The sequence below is a fragment of the Heterodontus francisci genome, chromosome 12 (assembly GCF_036365525.1).
Source record: "Heterodontus francisci isolate sHetFra1 chromosome 12, sHetFra1.hap1, whole genome shotgun sequence".
NCBI lineage: Eukaryota > Metazoa > Chordata > Chondrichthyes > Heterodontiformes > Heterodontidae > Heterodontus > Heterodontus francisci.
The window spans coordinates 108,736,518-108,757,786 of record NC_090382.1 but is presented as its reverse complement, the minus strand read 5'-3'; the positions used below and the strand labels follow the sequence as shown (position 1 = coordinate 108,757,786).

The window sequence follows — 21,269 nt, the reverse complement described above, 5'->3', positions numbered from 1 at the left end:
TAGAGAGAGGGCAGAGAGAGAGAGAGAGAGAGAGGGCAGAGAGAGAGAGAGAGAGGGCAGAGAGAGAGCAGAGAGAGAGAGGGGCAGAGAGAGAGAGAGGAGAGGGCAGAGAGAGAGGGCAGAGAGAGAGAGGGCAGAGAGAGAGAGGGCAGAGAGAGAGAGGGCAGAGAGAGAGAGACAGGGGGGCAGAGAGAGAGGAAGAGAGAGGAAGAGAGATCAAAATCGCTCCTGATTTAATAGCATCTATCCAGAGTACTCCGCATCACTGCAACAAGTGTGCAGGCAAACATTGACTACTTGTGCAAGCAAATATGCCAGGGGTATCTCGCTAAATCAGTGTCCAATATAGTGACCAGATAGTAAGTCAATAAATTATTCTTCTCTTTTAAAGCTTCTTCCCAAAAAATGCATCTTTATCTTTCCAAAATTGTCTCACCGGACCCCCCTCCCCCCATGTAAGATAAAAATTGTAATGTGACACCCCGCCCCCCCCCCCCCCCCCCCCGCGCGAATGGTTTGGACAACACTGGGCTAGAGTGTGCATGTGCTGTGGAAGCATTGTTCTTGATGGGCTGAATAGCCTTCCCTGACTGTACTCTGCTGTTTTTCACTGGCTTGGCTGTGTGTGTGATTTCTGTGCAATGATTCTTTGGACCAGGTGACTTGTTGGAGGAATCGCAGGCTGAAGCCTCGAAACTCAGGCAGAAGGTTGAGGAGCTGGTCCGTCAAGAGGTTCTGAAGTCTACAAATCAATTGTCTCAGGAAGTGATAGTCCAGCACTGACCAGCGACATACAAGGTATGTGACAAAAGCCTGTGCTCCACACTCGGCCCAATGTGAAGAGGGAATCATTTCCAGATCCACTGAGATTGTATGTCATTTCCTCAGGATACTGTGGCTACAAGAGCAGACAAGAGGCTGGGCTGCGGTGAGTAACTTGCCTCCTGACTCCCCAAAGCCTGTCCACCTCTGCAAGGCACAAGTCAGGAGTATGATGGAATACTCTCCACTTGCCTGGATGGGTGCAGCTCCAACAACACTCAAGAAGCCCAACACCATCCAAGACAAAGCAGCAGCTTGATTGGCACTCCATCCTCAAACATTCAGTCCCTCCACCACCGACACACAGTGGCAGCAGTGTGTACCATCTACAAGATACACTGCAGCAACTCACCAAGGCTCCTTAGACAGCACCTTCCAAACCCATGACCTCTAACACCTCGAAGGACAAGGGCAGTAGATGCATTGGAACACCACCACCTGCAAGTTCCCCTCCAAGCCACACACCATCCTGACTTGGAACAATATCGCCGTTCCTTCACTGTCACTGCATCAAAATCCTGGAACTCCCTTCCTAACAGCACTGTGGGTGTACCTACCCCACATGGACTGCAGCGGTTCAAGAAGGCAGCTCACCACCACCTTCTCAAGGGCAATTAGAGATGGGCAATAAATGCTGTCCTAGCCAGCGACGCCCACATCCCATGGAATGAATAAAAAAAGATACCTGTGTCGGCTTCTCATTTTAAAATGTGTCCTTCCGGCATTTTGTGACTTGTATCTACCGCTAATGAAACCTTTGCTTGTTGTAGATTCTGTTCCAAGTTCTACACAGCAGCACCATTGTGACTTGGACAAGACTGGGAAACTGGAGACAGAGGCCAAAGCTGCAGAGAAGTCCTCATCTACTGTGAGTATTGAACCCTCCAAGGTTCTGCTTCCTCAGTTTGTGCCTAATGTTTTGGTGTTGAGTCTCTGAACTCCCTTGAGCTGTAACTGCTCTATCTACCTCCTTCTCCTTCTCCTTGCCCCTGTCTCACTCTTTCCCAGAGTTTCCTGTCTGTGGAACTCTCTCCACTCCCAACCCCACCTTGGTCTTCCTTTCCACTAACAAACTACATGTTTTCAAAACCCAAGCTTGGTGTCACTTGTACTTCTTGGTTCCCTCATCTCCTCTCCTACTCATTCGATCTCTGGTGAAGTCCTACGCTCTGGGCCTTGTCGCTTCCCTCGGAGTCTCGGAAAGAGAAATAAATCTCCACCAATGATGATTCTGGTTTGGATACTGGAGATCTTCTTGTCTCATCATTCACCAGATAGATGCTCGGGCCTTTTGAGTTGAGTTATGAGGGAAGGTGGCATATCCATCTGGACCTGTCACTCATTTGTCAAGGGACACAATCCTAAACAGTCAATATTTTAGTGGAGAGGCAGGTCCGTATTGCAGCACTCCACAAAGTGAAAGGAGCCTGGGGCCTGGAACTTGAACTTGGGCCTGGGCTGTGTGCCGTGCCCTGAGGCTGTGATTCCCCTCGCCAGGAAACTCTCAGTTAGCAAGTGTGGAGGCTGCGCGGTTCCGTTAGACGGAGAGGAAAGCTTTTTTTTCATGACGTACATGCCGTGCGACAGGTGTGTTAGCCTTGCAAACAAAATTGCTTAAACTTCGAAAGACATTTCCAAGCTCAATCGGTATAATGTAATTAGCTTTTTATTTCTTGCTTTTAAAAATGAATTTCAGGCTGTGGGTGTCACTGACAAGGTTGGCATTTACTGCCCAGGTCCAGTTGCCCAGAGAAGGTGATGATAAAACTGAGCTGCTTGCTAGGCCACTTCAGAGGGGGAGTTCAGAGTTGGCGTGGGACTGGAGTCACATATAGGCCCAGACTGGGTAAGGACGGCAGGTTTCACTCCCGAAAAGGCACTAGGAACAGAAGGAGGCCATTCAGCCCCTCGAGGCTGTTCCACCATTCAGCTAACAGCCGATTTGTATCCTAAATCCATTCACCTGCCTTGGCTCCATATCTCTTAATACCCTTGTGCAGTAAAAAATCTTAGCGATCTCAGATTTAAAATTATTAATTGAGTTAGTGTCTGCTTCTTGTGGGAACTCATTCCACACTTCCACCAGTTAGTGAACCAGTTGGGGTTTTTCAGACAATCCGACAGCCTCGTGGACACTTTTACTAATACCAACTAAAATTGAATATTTCATATGACAGTGGTGGGTTTTGAACTCACATTCTCTGGATTATTAGTCCATGCTTCTGGTTTACCAGGCCAGTAACATAACTGATAAACGACCATATTCTAAATCTTTTATCTGGTGTCAAATAAAAATGGTCAGTCAGCAATGTTGGTTGACTATATTCAAGACTGAGACGGAAAGATTTTTGGATTCTAAGGGAATCCAGGATCATGGGAATAGGATGGGACAGTGAATTGAGGTAGAAGATCAGCCATGATCTTATTGAATGGCGTAGCAGGCTCGAGGGGCCGAATGGCCGACTCCTGCTCCTGTTTCCTTATGTTGTTAAAGAGCTGGCAAAAGACACAATGGGCTGAAAGGCACCTCTTGCCTCCATCGTTCTTGCAAATGTCATTGGATCCAATTCCACCCAGGAACTAGCTTATGTGTGAACAAAATACAAACGGGCTCCTACCTCGGTCTGTCTACGTGGCGGTGACTGCATTTAAACGTAATTCCTAATGTGTGGAACACTTCATTGTAAATATGGGTGTTCAGAGTTCATTGTAAATCTGGGTGTTTAATTTCAAAGGGTTCGTCTTCCGAGTTTGAAGTGGTGAGTTCGGATGACAAGAAAGAGCAAAAGGAAGAACACAGTGAGGTGAGTGTTACTTATACTGGGGTTGGGATGCTGGAGTTGGGGTGTGGGGAGGTAGCTGGGGTGTGGGACGTTGTGTTCAGTCCTATTCTCTGCAAATTCGGACTGGTCCTTCTTTCCTTGCACAGTTCACCCCCTCCACCCAATCACTAGCCCATGACACTGAGGCAAATTGTAACCCCTTTGACACTGCGAGCTGGGATTAACAAAAGCAGCACAAAGCAATTGAATAAAAGCAAAATACTGCGGATGCTGGAAATCTGAAATAAAAACAAGAAATGCTGGAAATACTCAGCAGGTCTGGCAGCATCTGTGGAGAGAGAAGCAGAGTTAACGTTTCAGGTCAGTGACCTTTCATCATGTTCTGATGAAAGGTCACTGACTTGAGACATAGAAAACATAGAAAATAGGAGCAGGAGTAGGCCATTCGGCCCTTCGGGCCTGCTCCGCCATTCAAAAAAGATCGTGGCTGATCGTTTAATTCAGTGCCCTGTTCCCACTTTCTCCCCATATCCCTTGATCCCTTTGGCATTAAGAAATATATCTCCTTCTTGAATATATTTAATGATTTGGCCTCCACTGCCTTTTGCAGTAGAGAATTCCACAGATTCACCACCCTCTGAGTGAAGAAATTTCTCTTCATCTCAGTTCTAAATGGCATACCCCTGAGACTGTGACCCCTGGTTCTGGACTCCCCAGCCATCGGGAACATCCTCCCTGCATCTAGCCTGTCAAGTCCTGTTAGAATTTTATAGGTTTCTATGAGATCCCCTCTCATTCTTCTAAACTCTAGTGAATATAGGCCTAGTCGACCCAGTCTCTCCTCATTCGTCAATCCTGCCATCCCAGGAATCAGCCTAGTAAATCTTCTTTGCACTCCCTCCATGACAAGAACATCCTTCCTCAGATAAGGAGACCAAAACTGCACACAATACTCCAGATGTGGTCTCACCAAGGCCCTGTATGACGGTAGTAAAACATCCTTGCTCCTGTACGTTCATTCTGCTTCTCTCTCACAAAGCAATTGCACCCAGTCCATCATCAAAGACACACTTGCATTTTTATAGTGCCTTTCATGACCTCAGGACATCCCAAACACTTCACGGACAATAAAGTACTTCTATAATGTAAGAAATGCAGAAGCCAAGTTGTACAGAGTAAGAGCCTACAAATAGCAATTAAATTCATTCCCTCATTGCTTTCTATTTCCCTCCTTGTGTTTGATGAAGTGTCTACCTTGTCCTATCAACACCTTCTCTATTGTTATCTCTTGCCCCATCCCCGCTTTTTTGCTTAAAACCTATTACATTTCTAACCTTTGCCAGTTCTGATGAAGGGCCACTGACCTGAAACGTTAACTCTGCTTCTCTCTCCACAGATGCTACCAGACCTGCTGAGTATTTCCAGCATTTCTTGTTTTTATTTCAGATTTCCGGCATCTGCAGTATTTTGCTTTTGGTTTAATTAAATTAAATCTATTCGATCGTTGGTGTCATCCTCTTCCCAGGAGGTTGACTGTCTTGGATCTCCACCTCTTTCAGTCCTGTGCTGTCCTTACACATGCTGCAGAGGTCAACTGCACCCAGTCCATTCTATCTGTCATCCGTTTTCTCTTCTTCCCTCTTTCCCTCAATCTTACCTTCCAATAATTGTCTTGTTTACCTCTACTCTGATGATGTGACTGAAATATTGTATCTTTTTATCTTTGTTATACACTAATTCTCTCTTTTCCTCAGCCATTTCCAGCACTTCCTCATTAGTCTTTCTGTTTGTGTCAGATATGCAGAACATCCTCTGATATGTCCACATCTTGAATACATTTATTTTATCAACAGTCTCTTTGTTTGTTGACCATGTGTCCAAGGCAAAAAACACAGAGGACAAAATTAAATAATAAGCAGCTAATCAACTTTTTTTTTTCCGCAATGTTGGTTGAGGGATAAACATTAGCACCAGAACAAATTCTCTGTTCTTCTTTGAAATAGTGTGACTGTGACATCCTATTACATCCCCAAGAGCAGGAAGACAGGCCCTTGATTTATTGTCTCATCTGAAAGACGGCACCTCCAACAGTGCAGCACTACCTCAGTATTGCACCAGACGTGTCTGTCTAGGTTATGCGCTCTAGTCTCTGGAGTGAGTCTTGAACCCACAACCTTCTGACTCTGAATCATGTGCGCTACCCACTGAGCCACAACTGAGAAAGTTAATGATTTTTGACCATAGGTCACTGATCTGAAACATGAACTCTGTTTTTCTCTCTCCACAGGTGATGCCTGAGTTGCTGAGTATTTCCAGCATTTTCTGTTTTTATCTATAAAGGTTTTCTTGCTTTTGTACTCTATGCATCTACTTATAAAGTGCAGGATCCCATATCCCTTTAAATACTTCCTCCTCATTTGCCTCCCCCAAAAGACCTCAGTCCCATGTTTCAGTGGGCCCCATTATCTTCACTGTGAGCCTGTTTAGATGACAAGTGTTGATGACACGTTTGGTGTCAGATGTGACTCAGTGGGTCACACTTTTGCCTCTAAGTCAGATGTTGTGTGTTTAAGTCGCACTCCAGAGATTTTGCCATGTCGTCTAGTCTGACACTCCAGTGCCAGTACTGTAGGAGTGCAGCACTGTCTGAGGTGCTGTCTTTTCAGACAAATCCCCATCTGTTCTTTCAGGTGGACATAAAAGACCCCTTGGCGCTATTTTGAAGAAGAGCAGGGGAGTTCTCCCTAGTATATTCGGCCAATATTTGTCCCTCAGAAAGCACCACTGGGAAAAAAAAATCTCTCTGGGATCTTGCTGTGCAGAAATGGGCTCCCGCGTTTCCTGCATTACAGCAGTGACCACACTTCAAAAAGTTCTTCATTGGCTGTGAAGTGTTTTGGGACAAATGAGGTCATTAAAGTTGCTATATAAATGCGAGTTCTTTCAAGTTTTTATCTCAATTGCTGCCGATTCATTCCCAGGGTTTTGTGGAAATAAATCTGGGGCAATTCTGGGAATTTTTGTCTTTGCGTAATTGATGAATCATGAGGTTCACCAGCTGTGAGTGAACATGTTACACACTGAGCCGCACACAATCCCAAGATGAAGTAACCTCGAGGGGTGGGGGAGGGGTATTAACCGGACTCTTAAAGGGACCTCGCTGGTGCTGGTGGGAGTGAGTTTCAGCTTTGCATTCCCAGCAAGGGTCCAATTGTTTATTTAGTCTGCTTGCAGATCTGGTACAGGGACTTAAAACCCAAAAACAGGTTTGTTGAAAGGGGATGTGACTAAAATAAGTAGATTTTACTGACTGAATTTCAAATAGAGGGGTTTTATTTATTTTTTTGTTGCCAGAAACTTGTTTTACACTTGTTTTCTTGCTCTCCTGGGGTGACTATACTTTACTGGACCTTGGAGCAGCCATTCTTATTGTACGAGCTGCAACTGACTCTTTGACAGCATCAAGGCTGAGCACGTTGTCGGCTGAGCACCCCAGCGCCAGTGCTGAGGAAGAGCTGTACTGTCAGAGGTACCATCTTTCAGATGTAACATTAAACTGAGGCCTAGTCTGCCCCCTGGGGTGGTTGTGAAAAGATTTCACAGTCACTATTTCGAAGAACGGCAGGGGCGTTCTCCCTGATGGAACCAGTATTTATCCCCTCAACTGACATCACTTTAAAAAAAAAAACCAGATTATCTGGTCATTACTACATTGCAGTTTGTGGAAGCTTGCTGTGCACAAATTGGCTGCTGCATTTCCCACGTGACAACAGTGACTACACTTCACTGCTGTAAAGTGCTTTTGAACATCTTGAGGTTGTAAATGTGCCATATAATTACAAGTCTTTCCTTTCTATATCGGTGAGGTTAAGCCCCAACTAGTTACAAATGGCAGCCTGTTTAATAAGTAAACTTGGACCCAGTAATAAAGCTGGACTCTTCAGGGATGATGTCAGGAAGCACCTCTTCACACAAGTAGTAGTGGAAATCTGGAACTATCCTCCCTAAAGAGCTGTTGAGGCTGGGGGTTAATTGAAAATATTAAAACTGAGATTGATATGGTGTTAGTTAAGCAAAAATTTTGTGGGATATGAGAGCAGGGCATCTTAACCATAGAGTTGAGACACAGATCAGCAGTGATCAAATAGAGGGACAGGCTCAAAGGGCTCAGCAGCGTCCTCCCAACCCTATTGTGTCAAGCCAAGAGTCATGACTCCATTCAGGATAAATGAGCTGTCTGTAACATGTAGTGGTTGGGGGAAAAAAATGAGTCAGGAAGTCTGTGCAATGTATAAGAAAAATAATCAAAGGAGCGGTTTAACGTGGAGAACCAAGGACTGAGAAGTGTCAAAAAAAAATGATTTGAAGGAACTGGTGGGAGACTAAATATTATTCCGGGATTGGTGGGCTAACCTGTGTGGTTTATTGTAATTAACCATGACATTGCTACATAAAAAACTTCAGCTCATCGAAAACTCTGCTGCCTGTATTGTAACTCACACCAAGTCCCCTTCACCCATCACCCCCTGTACCCTCTGGTCTATACTGGCTCCTGGTCTGGCATCACCTCAATTAAAAAATTCTCATCCTTTTTTTTTAGAGATACAGCACTGAAACTGGCCCTTCGGCCCAAAGAGTCTGTGCCGACCATCAACCACCCATTTATACTAATCCTACACGAATCCCATATTCCTACCACATCCCCACCTGTCCCTATATTTCCCTACCAGCTACCTATACTAGGGGCAATTTATAATGGCCAATTTACCTTCCAACCTGCAAGTCTTTTGGCTGTGGGAGGAAACCGGAGCACCCGGAGGAAACCCACGCAGACACAGGGAGAACTTGCAAACTCCGCACAGGCAGTACCCAGAATTGAACCCGGGTCGCTGGAGCTGTGAGGCTGCGGTGCTAACCACTGCGCCACTGTGCCGCCCCATTGTTTTCACATCCCTCCATGGTCTTGCCCCCAACCCCAACTATTTCTGTAACCACTTCCAACGCTCTGGAATCTCTGCGCTCCTTCAATTCTGGCCTATTACACATTTCTCCCACCCTCCCCATTTTAATTGTTCTACCATTGGCGGCCGTGCCTTCAGCTGCCAAGGCCCAAAGCTTTGGAATTCCCTCCCTAAACCTCTCCGCCTCTCTCCTCCTTTAAGCCAATCCTTAAAATCTACCTCTTTGATCAAACTTTTTTTCACCTGCCCCAGTACCTCCTTATGTGTCATATTTTGCTTGGTGCTCCTGTGACATGCCTTGCGCTGTTTTATTATATGAAAGGTGCTACATAAATGCAAGTTGCTGTTGTTGCCCGGGCCTTGCTGTGATTGGTTGTGATTGTGTCTTGCGCCCTCTTCCTGGCTTAGGATGTGCTGCAGAGGTTGGCAACTGAAGACGGGAACTTGTCTGTTCACCTGCAGCGACTGGAGAGCTCACTGAGCCTGTTCGCCGAGGAAACCAACAGGAAGCAGCTGCTAGCCCACCTGAGCCGAATGGCTGTTGATTTCAACCACCTCTCTTCCAAAGTGCAGAAGAATGAGTACAAGACCAGCATCCTACAGGTAGGGGATGGTAGCTGTGATGCCACTGCCCTGGGACATTGATTAATGGGAGATATCTACTTCAAAGGGGTGCTGCAGAATGGAACATTTTCCCATTTCAGCTTCAAAAACTCCCAGGGCAGATACAGAGTAAAGCTCCCTCTGTACTGTCCCCATCAAACACTCCCAGGACAGGTACAGCACGCGGTTAGATACAGAGTAAAGCTGCCTATACACTGTCCCCATCAAACACTCCCAGGACAGGTACAGCACGGGGTTAGATACAGAGTAAAACTCCCTCGACACTGTCCCCATCAAACACTCCCAGGACAGGTACATGTGAAAAATATAAAAGGGGCCTGGGGTATAAAGGTCACCTTGTGGAAAAAAAAAAATGGGGATTGGCTGCTCTGTGATTGGAAATGCTGAGTGCCTCAACGAGAATAAAAAAAAAAGAAAAAAAAATGGGTTAGATACAGAGTAAAGCTCCCTCTACACTGTCCCCATCAAATACTCCCAGGACAGGTACAGCACGCGGTTAGATACAGAGTAAAGCTCCCTCTACACTGTCCCCATCAAACACTCCCAGGACAGGTACAGCACGCGGTTAGATACAGAGTAAAGCTCCCTCTACACTGTCCCCATCAAACACTCCCAGGACAAGTACAGCACTGGGATTGGCTTAAAAAAAAAACGGGGATTGGCTGCTCTCTGATTTGGGAGCCTGAGTGCATCAACGAGGTGCAGCTGACTGTGTGCAGAGGTTGGAGGCTGCAGGCTGTGTGACTGCTGCAAGAGGGAGACTCAAACTGAAACAAAAAAGTTTTTTCCAAATTTCAACAAAGGAAGGAAGGCGAAGAACTGGAAGCTCTTTTGTGAGTTTGTTTTATCCTGAAGTCTTTTTCATTGATTGTTGGGGGTGGGGAAAGAAGAGACCTTGGGTGGGGCTGTATTGTTCAATAGGGAGCTCCTGTGTTTAACATCTTTGGATAGGGAGCTCCCTCCCCACCCCAACTACTAAGCCTGGGACAGCTAGAGCTGCCCAGGTGAAGAGAATTCTCTTATCTGAACATCGAAGGAGGCGTGTGCCTTGGCAGCTTACAGCTGACCCAGGTGAAGACATCACCCCACCCTCCCAACTGGAAGACCAGCTACAAGACTTCTTTAAAATACCAACAAAGACTGATTCCTCCTGGCCTTCCTCTCCCTCAGCCTCTTCCCCTGTGCTACATCCTTTAAGTGTTGCTTTTTTGATTTATTGCATTTGCTCTTTTTTTTTTCTCTCAACAAAGTGCCTGTAACTCTTCTACCCCATGACTTCTCAGTCCTCTCCGGTGGCGGGGCCCTCCTATGCTGCAGCAGCTGCGACAGCTGCTCCTGTGGCCCCGTCACCATTTAAAATCTTAACATCAAAGCATGGGGTGAAGAGTTACACGCACCCTAATATGACTATTGAGGCTTGTGTTAAGGCAATGGCCGTGGTTGTCGGCCCCTCGGCCATTGTTGCAGCCTCAAAGATGTATGGGAAGGCTGTGTTCTTCCTGAAGACCGAGCGGGCTGTGTCCCTCGCCCTAAGTACGGGGCTCACAGTGGGTGGGATTTTCCTGACAGTGGACTCTCTGGGGGCCACTGCGCATCGGGTAATCTTGTCGAACGTCCCACCCTTCATTCCTGATGAGCTCCTCCTCCCCCACCTACACCATCTGGGGGAGGTGAGGTCAGGGATCACCCCAGCCCCGCTCGGTCTTCGGGAGCACACACATGTGTACTCCTTCCGCCGCCAGCTATTCATGCAGCTGACACGGGAGGAGGTCTTGGAGGGCCACTTCGGTATAGAGTTTCAGGGGACGGCCTGCCGCGTCTTCTGGACCTCGGATGGGGCGCGGTGCCACGTCTGCAAGGGGGTGGGGCATGTTCGTAAGAACTGCCCCAACCTCCCGGCCGCCAGCTCCACCTTGGCGGCCCAGAGTGGTTCCACAGCACCTCCTCCCACTCCCCCCACACATCCAATAGACACCGCTCAGTTGGTTCCGGAGGCTGTGGTTTTCACAGCCTCCGGTGGGGAGGGGAGCGGAAGGAAGATGCGGGGAAAAAAGAAACATCATGAGGCGCGTCCCCTGGACACTTTGACTCAACCCGAGCCTGAGCTCAGCCCAAAGCCCATTCCCATGGAATCCACCTGTCCCAGGGCTGGGCTCAGGCCCAGGGTGACTAAAAAGGAAAAAAAGGGTGCGGAGGCCTCTGATGACATGGAGGTCTCTGAGCCTCCGCGCCCTAGTGGGAAAAAGAGGAGAAGGCACCCCTCCACAGAAATAACACAGGGCCCTGAGGTGCAGGGCCCATCTGTTGGAGGGGAGCTGCCTCCTGTTTCGGGTCCTCAGATTCCCCCTACCGCCACCACCAAGGCTACAAAGTCCGGGCAGGAGCTCCCTATTCCTCAGGATGGAGGGGAGAGGAAGGCCCCGGTACATGAGGCACCTCCTGAAGGAGTAAGTGGGGCCCTGCTTGTGGTGGGGGACCCTGGGGAAGCCGCCCATTCTGCCACTGCTACTGGGTCGGATGCCCTGAATGAAGGGGAGGGCGACGCCCCAGAGAGTCAGCCCTCCCAGCCGGAGTCTACCACCAACCAGGAGACACCCGACCCGGTGAAAACTGAGAATGCTGCCCCATCTGCTGGACCTGTGGGTGCTGGCGGAGTGGGAGATGGCCTCCTCTCTCTGCCTCCGGTCTCGGCTCCGGCTGAATTTCCGGGGTCGGGATCTTATGTCTCCCCTGGACCACTCATTGGCCTGGGGACGGAGGTGGAGGGGGGTCCTGGGCTGCTGGCGGCCACAGGCTCCAATTTTACAATAGAACCCAGAGAGGACTCCTCCGCCATCGATCCTGGGGGTGGGATCGTGACGGAGGCGGGACCAGCTGGCGCAGCTGGGACGTCCGCCCCACAGTGTGTGGTGGATGTGTCGGCCACTGGTGGTGACGACCCGGAGGAGGATGGGGATTCAGTGTGGGGCACGGAGGATGATCTTGATTCCATCGCCAGTGAGGTGGTGGAGTCCCTCGTGCCTCCCACCGAATCTCCTCTCATCCCCACGGCGGAACTCCAGGATTTCCTCGCGGCTTGCAGGGGTTGCCGCGATAAAGTTCAGCTGGCCCTCGGCCGTTGGTCAAATCTGGCGCTGATCATACAGTCCGTCCGTGCCGCCCTGAAGAAAGCGTGCAAGCGCACGGGCGTAAAACTGGTTGAGAGGCGCCGTTTTAATGTGTTCCTCAATGGGTTTCTGGGGGAGTGGAAGGCCAGGTGCACTTCCACTCCCTTCTCACAGTGAGCTGTTGGTGACGGGTTTCAAGTACCTTTGACATGAAGATAACCATAGCCAGCCTCAACATCAACGGCAGCAGGGGGTCTCACCGCAGATTTCACAATCTCTCAGTCCTCAGGGAAGGGAGATACGCGGTGAGCTTTCTGCAGGAAACCCACACCGTTCCGGGAGAAGAAGCCACCTGGCTCCTGGAGTGGCAAGGTGGGGTCTACATGAGTCACCTCACCCCTATTTCTAGTGGGGTGGCTATCTTGCTGGCCCCGACTTTTCAGCCGGAGATCTTGGGGGTCAAGGAGCTAGTGCCGGGCCGCTTGCTCCACCTCGCTGTTCGCCTGGGTAGCGTGCCACTCCACTTTGTGAACGTGTACGCGCCCAGGCCCGGCGCGTTGCAAGCGCGCTTCTTTGAAGAAGTGTCCGCTCTCTTGAGCTCCATCAATAGCGGCGAATGCATCATCCTCGGGGGGGATTTTAACTGCACCCTCGAGGTGGGGGATCGTTCCGGTCCCCAGCGCGGCCAAGCGTCGGTGGAGAAGTTGAGGGGACTGATCAGCTCCCTTAACTTGGTGGACGTCTGGCGGAATCTCCATCCCGACTCCAGCGCCTTCACATGGATGTCTGGAGGAGGAGGGTCCCGAATCGACCGCCTCTACTTTTCGCAGGCGTACGTCTTCTGCGTCTCGGCGGCCTCCATGCGGCTGGTGCCGTGCTCGGACCACCACCTGGTGTGGGCGGAGTTCACTCCGCTCCGCACGCGGGCGGGGTCCGCGTACTGGCACTTTAGCAACTGGCTGCTGGAGGACGAGCGATTTCGGGACTCGTTCTGTCGATTCTGGGCCGACTGGAGAAGGAAGCAGGGGGGCTTCCCCTCCTTGAGGCTATGTTGGGATGTGGGCAAGACTCACATCCGCGTCTTCTGTCAGGAGTACGCGAAGGGGTCGACCAAGAGGCGGGAGGCCGAGATCGGCCGCCTTGAGAGGGAGGTGCTCGACTTGGAGTCCCGCCTCGGTCATGCCGTCGCGGACCCGGCCCTGTGGCAGGCGTACAAAGAGAAGAAGGGCGCGCTGAGGGACCTGCAGCTCATAGGGTCCCGAGGGGTGTACGTGAGGTCGCGGATCCAGATCCTGGAAGATTTAGACCGCGCCTCATCCTTCTTCTACTCGCTGGAAAAATGGCGGGGGTTCCGTAAGCAGCTCGTTGAGGTGCTGGCCGACGACGGATCCTCCATCACGGATCCGGAGGGAATGGGCCTCCTGGTCCGTACTTATTACAGTGCGTTGTTCTCTCCGGATCCGTCCAGCGAGGATGCGCGCAGAGTTTTGTGGGAGGACCTGCCGCAGGTCAGCTCGGAGGGCGCCGAAGGATTGGAGGCTCTGCTCACGTTGGCGGAGATGACTGGCGTCCTCCACCAGCTCTCAAGGGGCAAATCCCCAGGGCTGGATGGGTTGACCGTGGAGTTCCACAGGGCGTTCTGGGACGTCCTGGGGGACGATTACGCGAGGGTCCTGGGGGAATGCCTGGCGACCGGGGAGATGCCCCTCTCGTGGCGCAGGGCGGTCATCGTCCTGCTGCCGAAGAAGGGTGATCTCCGCCTGCTTAAAAACTGGCGTCCGGTCTCCCTCCTCAGCACGGATTATAAGATGTTTGCCCGGGCTATGTCTACCCGCCTGGGCTCCGTGCTGGCCCACATGATCCACCCCGACCAGTCCTACACGGTCCCGGGCTGGTCCATCCAAGACAACATCCACCTGGTCCGGGACCTGATCTATCTTTCCCAGAGGACTGGTCAGTCAGTCGCCTTTCTCTCCCTCGATCAGGAGAAGGCGTTCGACAGGGTGGATCACGAATACCTTTTCGGGACTCTGCGCGCTTTCGGACTTGGGCCACATTTCGTGGCCCATGTCCGATTTTTATACGCCGCCGCAGAGTGTCTAGTCAAAGTCCTTGCCGGCGCCTCTTCGCTTTGGGAGAGGAGTGCGTCAGGGATGCCCCATGTCCGGCCAATTGTATACCATCTGCGTGGAGCCCTTCCTGTGCCTGCTTCGCAGGAGGTTGACTGGATTGGCTCTCCGCGAGCCGGCCATGCGGGTCGTCCTCTCGGCTTACGCCGATGACGTGCTCCTCGCGGTCACAGATCCCATTGACTTGCGGAGGATGCGCGACTGCCCGCAGACCTTTTCTGCCGCGTCCTCCGCGAGGATCAATTGGGAGAAATGTTCTGGACTCCTGGTGGGTCAGTGGCGGGTGGACTCCCTGCCGGAGGAGATGACACCTTTTGCGTGGAGCACCACGCACCTCCTCTATCTGGGTGTCCACCTTAGCCCCGCTGAGGAAGCCTGGCCGGCAAACTGGCAGGAGCTGGAGGCGAAAGTCACCGCTCGGCCGGGGCGCTGGACAGGACTGCTCCGAGTGCTTTCCTACAAGGGCTGAGCATTGGTCATAAAGCAACTGGTGGCCTCCATGTTGTGGTACCGGTTGGTCACTTTGGCCCCGCCCCCTGTATTCGCCACCAAGATCCAGAAGAAACTCGTCGATTTCTTCTGGGGCAAGAGGAAAAACTGGGTCTCTGCTGCGGTCCTGAGTCTCCTGATTGAGGAGGGCGGCCAGTCGCTGGTGTGCGTCCGCACCCAGGCTGCGACTCTCCGCCTTCGGACCCTACAGAGATACCTGTACGTCGAGCGTCCTCCCAGATGGTGTGCGCTGGCGACGTGTTTTTTCCGCCAGTGTCACTGCCTTCAAGACGACACGCACCTCCCGGTGGAGTCCGTTAGCCGCGCCTCTCTGAGGGAGTTGCCTGTCTTTTACCGGGATCTATTCCGAGTCTGGAACATGGTCGCCTCCAGTCAGGGCGCTCCCCCGCCGGTGGAGGAGAGCGCCTCAGCTGTCCAGGCGGCCGACTCCGGGGACAGTCCGGCGGGCGGAGGAGTAGCCGAAACCTCCGGGACGCCCCTCACTGCGGGTGGTGAGGGGGCTCGGGAGTGTGGAACACTCCTGGCCAAGCTGACCCCCACTTGGCCGGAACTGCTCATCGGACCCAGGCCCCGAAACCCTCCTCGGGTGCCGGTCCCGCACAACCCGAGCGGCCTCTCAGAAATGCCCTCCGTGCCATTGCAATCAGCGCGGAGGGGTTTCCTGTACGGGCTGCTCCTGCACACTCTCCACTTCCTCGCCCTTGTCAGCCGGCCGGACACGCCCTGGCGGTCCGCGTTGCCATCTGGCGGCGAGGGGAAACCCCGATGGAGGTCTCTCTACGCGGGAGTCTTCCCCCTTTACATCGGGGACCTGGGATGGAGGGTGCTGCACAGAGCAGTCCCGTGCAATAGGCTTTTAAGTAGGTTCACGGACTCCCAGGCCGCCAGTACTTTCTGCGGCCTGGACGAGTCCGTGTTCCACATTTATACGGAGTGTGCGAGGTTGCAGCCCCTATTTGAGTATCTGAAGGGGCTGCTGCTCAAATTCTGGCTGCACTTCAGTCCCACGCTCCTGATCTTTGGGCACCCGGTGCGGAGGGGCTTGGGCCGGGAGGAGGATCTCCTCGTCGGTCTGCTCCTGGGCCTGGCCAAGGTGGCAATTCACAGGTCCAGGTTGCGGGCCGTCGGGGGGTCCGTCCTCCCCGATTGCCTGCCCCTCTTCCGCAGTTATGTTCGCGCCCGGGTGTCCCTGGAGAAGGAGCATGCGGTGTCCGCCGGTACGCTTGAGGCCTTCCGCGACCGGTGGGCACCGCAAGGACTGGAGTGCATCGTTGACGCCGAGAATGGCATTTTAATTTGAGTTTTTTGTTGATTTATCTGGTTTTAATAAAGTTATTGTAAAACTGTAAATATGTACATAAAGGGGGCCTGTGGAATAAAGGCCCCCTCGATGTGAAAATTATAAAAGGGGCCTGGGGTATGAAGGCCACCTTAAAAAAAAAAAAAAACGGGGGTTAGATACAGAGTAAAGCTCCCTCTACACTGTCCCCATCAAACACTCCCAGGACATGTACAGCATGCGGTTAGATACAGAGTAAAGCTCCCTCTACACTGTCCCTGTCAAATATGTCCATTCCGTAATGAGTTGAGTGTGTCTTAAACCCATTTGACAATGGATTCTAACAATAGCGAGAGCTATTTGCCCCAACAGCCCTGGCCAGATCTGTTGCTAGGCGGCAGAGATCAATGTTGAATCCTTGGCATCGTACATTTCACAGTGAACAATGTGATCAAACTCTGCCAAAACTACTCTGGGTAACCACCGATTTTGTGTGTTGGAGTCCAGGTTTGAGTTATGGGAATATCCCAAATATTTTGTACCTTTGTTCAAGTCAAGGAGAATTGTTATTGCTGGAAAATGTCGCGTGCGATAGCATGGAGTTCCCTCCACCGCCACGGAGGAAGTTCGGACTTGTCCAGACATCTACTACCTGTCAATATTGTCTGTTCGTGCTTTTACACGAGGGGCTGGGGTGCAGTCTTTGAACCCTCATCACCATGTGATGTTGACTAGTCATTGTTCACGGAATGAGATGGGATGGGATACCGGGACTATTATTGTTCTTTAGGCAGTCCTCGGCTGTTCAGCCTGTTTGGAGAGGGCGAGGTGGAAAAGGACCTTTTGGTTTTGTGACGTTTCGGGGGTGGAACTGTGTACCTTTCCTGGAAGTGGGGGGGGGGTCTCATTTACCCGGGGTTGGGAAGTAATCTCCCTTCGGGGGGGCGGGAGTTGTTGTTATCTGGCACAGAAACCGGGCAGCTGGCATTCCTTTGAGGTATTGGCAGACTCTGTGCTTTAGTTACGACAGACAATGGAGGGATCCGCGGGTAAACTCGACCCCCACTTTCAAGAGATCTAACGTTGGACTGTGGCCATGCTTTTAATTTTATATAAAGTGTTGTGTGCAGCCCTGAGCTGACACGTTGCAAGATGGAAAATCTCTGGAAAGTGTGCAGTATCGTTTCAGTGCAGCTGAACAGGTTAAGGAGTCTCCTGACAAGAGAACGTGAAGTTGGTGAATGTATATAGTGCGCCATTCTACTGCTCGGTGGGGTGGCACTGAGAGAAACAAATTTAAAATGATTGTGAAAAGAATTAAAGGGAGAGGGTAGAAAAAAGGTTTTTTTTTTAGAGGCTGGTTCGAAGATGTTTTGGCACAGCTGTCTCACCCCCTTCCTATCTCTGTAACCTCCTCCAGCCCTACATCCCCTCCCCCCGAGATATCTGTGCTCCTCCAACTCAGGTCTCATTAGCATCCCCAATTTTAACTGCTCCACCATTGGCAGCCGTGCCTTCAACTGCCCTGGGCCCTGAACTCTCAAATTCCCTCCCTAAATCTCTCCACCTCTCTCACTTCCTTGAAGATGCTCCTTAAAACCTACCTCTTTGATCATGCCTTTGGTCACCTATCCTCATAGCTTCTTGTGTGACTCAGTGTCAAACTTTGTTTCTGTGAAGAGCTTTGGGATGTTTTTACTATGTTAAATGTGCTATATAAATGCAGCAAATGTTTAAAAACAAGAGAAAAACATTGGAGAGTGGGATTTGACCGGGTGTGGGGAAATGATTGCGATGCAGGCCTGTTTCTGTGCTGGAAGACTCAACATGGGTTCATGACTCTCTCTCTCTCTCTCTCTCTCTCTCTCTCTCTGTTCCAGACTCTTTGTGAACAGTTACAAAACGAAAATGAAGATCTCCGGAATAAACTGGACCGTGATCTTGATCTCAAGAATCAAATGATGGAGAAGATGAAGTACGTTCTCAGGCTTGCTTTAAAAGAATGAAAGACTTTTTCATTTATATAGCGCCTTTCACCACCTCAGGATGTCCCAAAGCAGCCAATGAAATACTTTTGAAGTAGTCACTGTTGTAATGTAGTGAAAATGTAGCAACCAATTTGTGCACAGCAAGCTCCCAAAAACAGCAATGTGATAATAAGCAGATAATCATTTTTTTAGTGATGTTGGTTGAGGGATAAATATTGGCCCAGGAAACCGGGGCGAACCTCCCCCTGCTCTTCTCTGAATAGTGGTCATGGGATCTTTTTTGTCTACCTGAGAAGGCAGACAGGGGCTCTGGTTTAACTTGCCATCTGGAAGACGGCACCTCAGACAGCGCAGCACTCCCTCAGTACTGCACTGAAGTGTTGGCCTTGATTTTGTGTTCAGGTCTCCGGAGGGGGGGGGGCTTGCACCTGCTGACCTGCTGACCTGCTGCCTCTGAGACGAGAGTGCCACCAACTGAGCCACGACTGATGCCTCTTTGTCCAGCTCTGTCTCGGCTTGCACCCTTCACCATTTTGTATGCTCCCTTTTTAAGCTTCTCAAGCCATTATGTCCCTTCAGTCTGGAGATTTCCATCCACCACTGACCCCACCCATCTCCCCCACCCCAAATATCTGAACACTTTCCTCCGCTTCTCCCACCCTTCTCGTAGGCTACCTCTTTTGGCTAGCAGCTCCCATTTTCCTTCCTGTTCGGAGTTCCACAGTCCTTAGTGAAGAAAGGGGTTTGGTATCCGGGGTTACCTGTGTCTTTACAATTATATCCTTTTCTGTGCTCCAGACACGAGAACTTGAAGCTGAAGAAAATGGTGGCGGAGAGGACGGAGCAGAGGGAGGAGGTCCAGCAGGCGCCTGGGCCTGAGGTTGTCTCCAAACATGAGCTTGCAGACAGGGTGCTGGAAGGAGCCCGGCTTCAACAGGTTAATATCGCAGGCGTGCAAGCAGGACATTCCCCAGCGCTCACAGCTTTTCTGTGGTAGCAATTTGCATTTCCGTAGCACCATTCACAACCTCCGGAGGTCCCAAAAGTATTTTACAGCCAACTAAGAACTTTTTGATGTGTAGTCTCAGTTGTAATGTAGGAATGCAGCAGCCACATTGCGCACAGAAAGATCCCACAAACAGCAATGAGGCAAAGGCCGGATAATCTTTTTTTTCAGTCGTGTTGATTGAGGGATAAATATAGACCCTGGGCACTAAGACAATTTGAAACCCACACACTGAATGTGGTTTGCAACGTGTTCCTTTTATTGTATTTGACTATGTACACACACAACGACTGAGAGTGGTAACCATAGAGATATAAATAGTATTATTAGTGCTCCCCTGCGTAGACAGATAATACCCATTGATCCTGACTCTATAACTTGTTAAGAAAAGATCGAGATCTTTACAGGCCGTCTCACACACAAGCATTTACATTCGTGCATCAGCTGTGGCTCAGTTGGTCGCACGCTTGTCTCTGAGTCAGACAGTTATCGGCTCAAGTCCCACTCCAGAGACTTGAGCACCCAAATCTAGGCTGCCACACCACTGCGAGTACTGAGGGAGTGCTGCACTGTCGGAGGGTCAGTACTGAGGGAGTGCTGCACTGTCGGAGGGTCAGTACTGAGGGAGTGCTGCACTGTCGGAGGGTCAGTACTGAGGGAGTGCTGCACTGTCGGAGGGTCAGTACTGAGGGAGTGCTGCACTGTCGGAGGGTCAGTACTGAGGGAGTGCTGCACTGTCGGAGGGTCGGTACTGAGGGAGTGCTGCACTGTGGGAGGGTCAGTACTGAGGGAGTGCTGCATTGTCGGAGGGTCAGTACTGAGGGAGTGCTGCACCGTGGGAGGGTCAGTACTGAGGGAGTGCTGCACCGTCGGAGGGTCAGTACTGAGGGAGAGCTGCACCGTGGGAGGGTCAGTGCTGAGGGAGTGCTGCACCATCGGAGGCTGCTGCCTTTCAGATGAAACCTTAAACCAAGGCCTTGTCTTCCTTCTCAAGTGGACATATAAGATCCCTTGGCTGTTATCTGAACAAGAGCAGGGGAGTTCTCCCCAGCGTCCTGACCAATCCTTATCCTTCAATCAAAATGACTAAAACAGATTATCTGGTGATTATCATATTGATGTCTGTGGGAGCTTGCTGTGTGCAAGTCGGTTTAGTTTAGTTTAGAGATACAGCACTGAAACAGGCCCTTCGGCCCACCGAGTCTGTGCTGACCATCAACCACCCATTTATACTAATCCTACACTAATCCCATATTCCCTACCACATCCCCACCTGTCCCTATATTTCCCTACCACCTACCTATACTAGGGGCAATTTATAATGGCCAATTTACCTACCAACCTGCAAGTCTTTTGGCTTCTGGGAGGAAACCGGAGCATCCGGAGAAAACCCACGCAGACACAGGGAGAACTTGCAAACTCCACACAGGCAGTACCCAGAATTGAACCCGGGTCGCTGGAACTGTGAGGCTGCGGTGCTAACCACTGCGCCACTGTGACGCTGTGTTTTCTACATTAGAACAGTGTACATGACCTAGTTTGTGTTGGATCAAATTGGTGAAAAAAATTGGCAGCAAAACTGGAATTGGCGTGTGCTTTATGTTCTTCTATTGATGTCCTGCCTCCATTTGCAATGCAGAATACTGACTGCCATATTGAACATAATGCAGATGACTGCCATATTGAATATAATGCAGATATTTCTTTTTTGATTGGTCAAAATATGGAAAAACCTTTTGAAGTTGTTTGTTAAAGCAGCAATTCCAGTTTTGCGGTAATGCTGTTTTGACTTTATGCTGAATTTTGAATCTTGCACGTGTTCTACGTTATATGCCTTTCAGTCAGCATCGTAGCCATGGCAACTCATAATAATAGAAATGTTCTGGATGTCGTTGCTGCCTCCCCTGCTCTCTTTCTTCCCTCCTCTGCCTGACTTGCTCACTCTCTTTCCTCACTTACACCCTCCCCCCACTCCCCCACTTTGGCTTGTTAATGCTCCCTCCCCCCTGCAAATAATTGTTGTGTTTTCAACATTTTGATTTATCTCCAGTAATATCTGA

General features: G+C 50.5%; 1 protein-coding gene across 1 annotated transcript in view; it reads left to right on the top strand.

Moving 5' to 3' along the window:
• The window catches only part of tnip1 (TNFAIP3 interacting protein 1), a 72,207-nt gene that overhangs the window by 7,057 nt on the left and 43,881 nt on the right, over positions 1-21,269 (top strand). Inside the window, 7 exon segments of the mRNA XM_068043109.1 lie at positions 659-763; positions 766-798; positions 1,593-1,690; positions 3,558-3,626; positions 8,975-9,169; positions 18,096-18,190; positions 19,002-19,140. Coding sequence (XP_067899210.1) covers positions 659-763; positions 766-798; positions 1,593-1,690; positions 3,558-3,626; positions 8,975-9,169; positions 18,096-18,190; positions 19,002-19,140 — 734 coding nt within the window.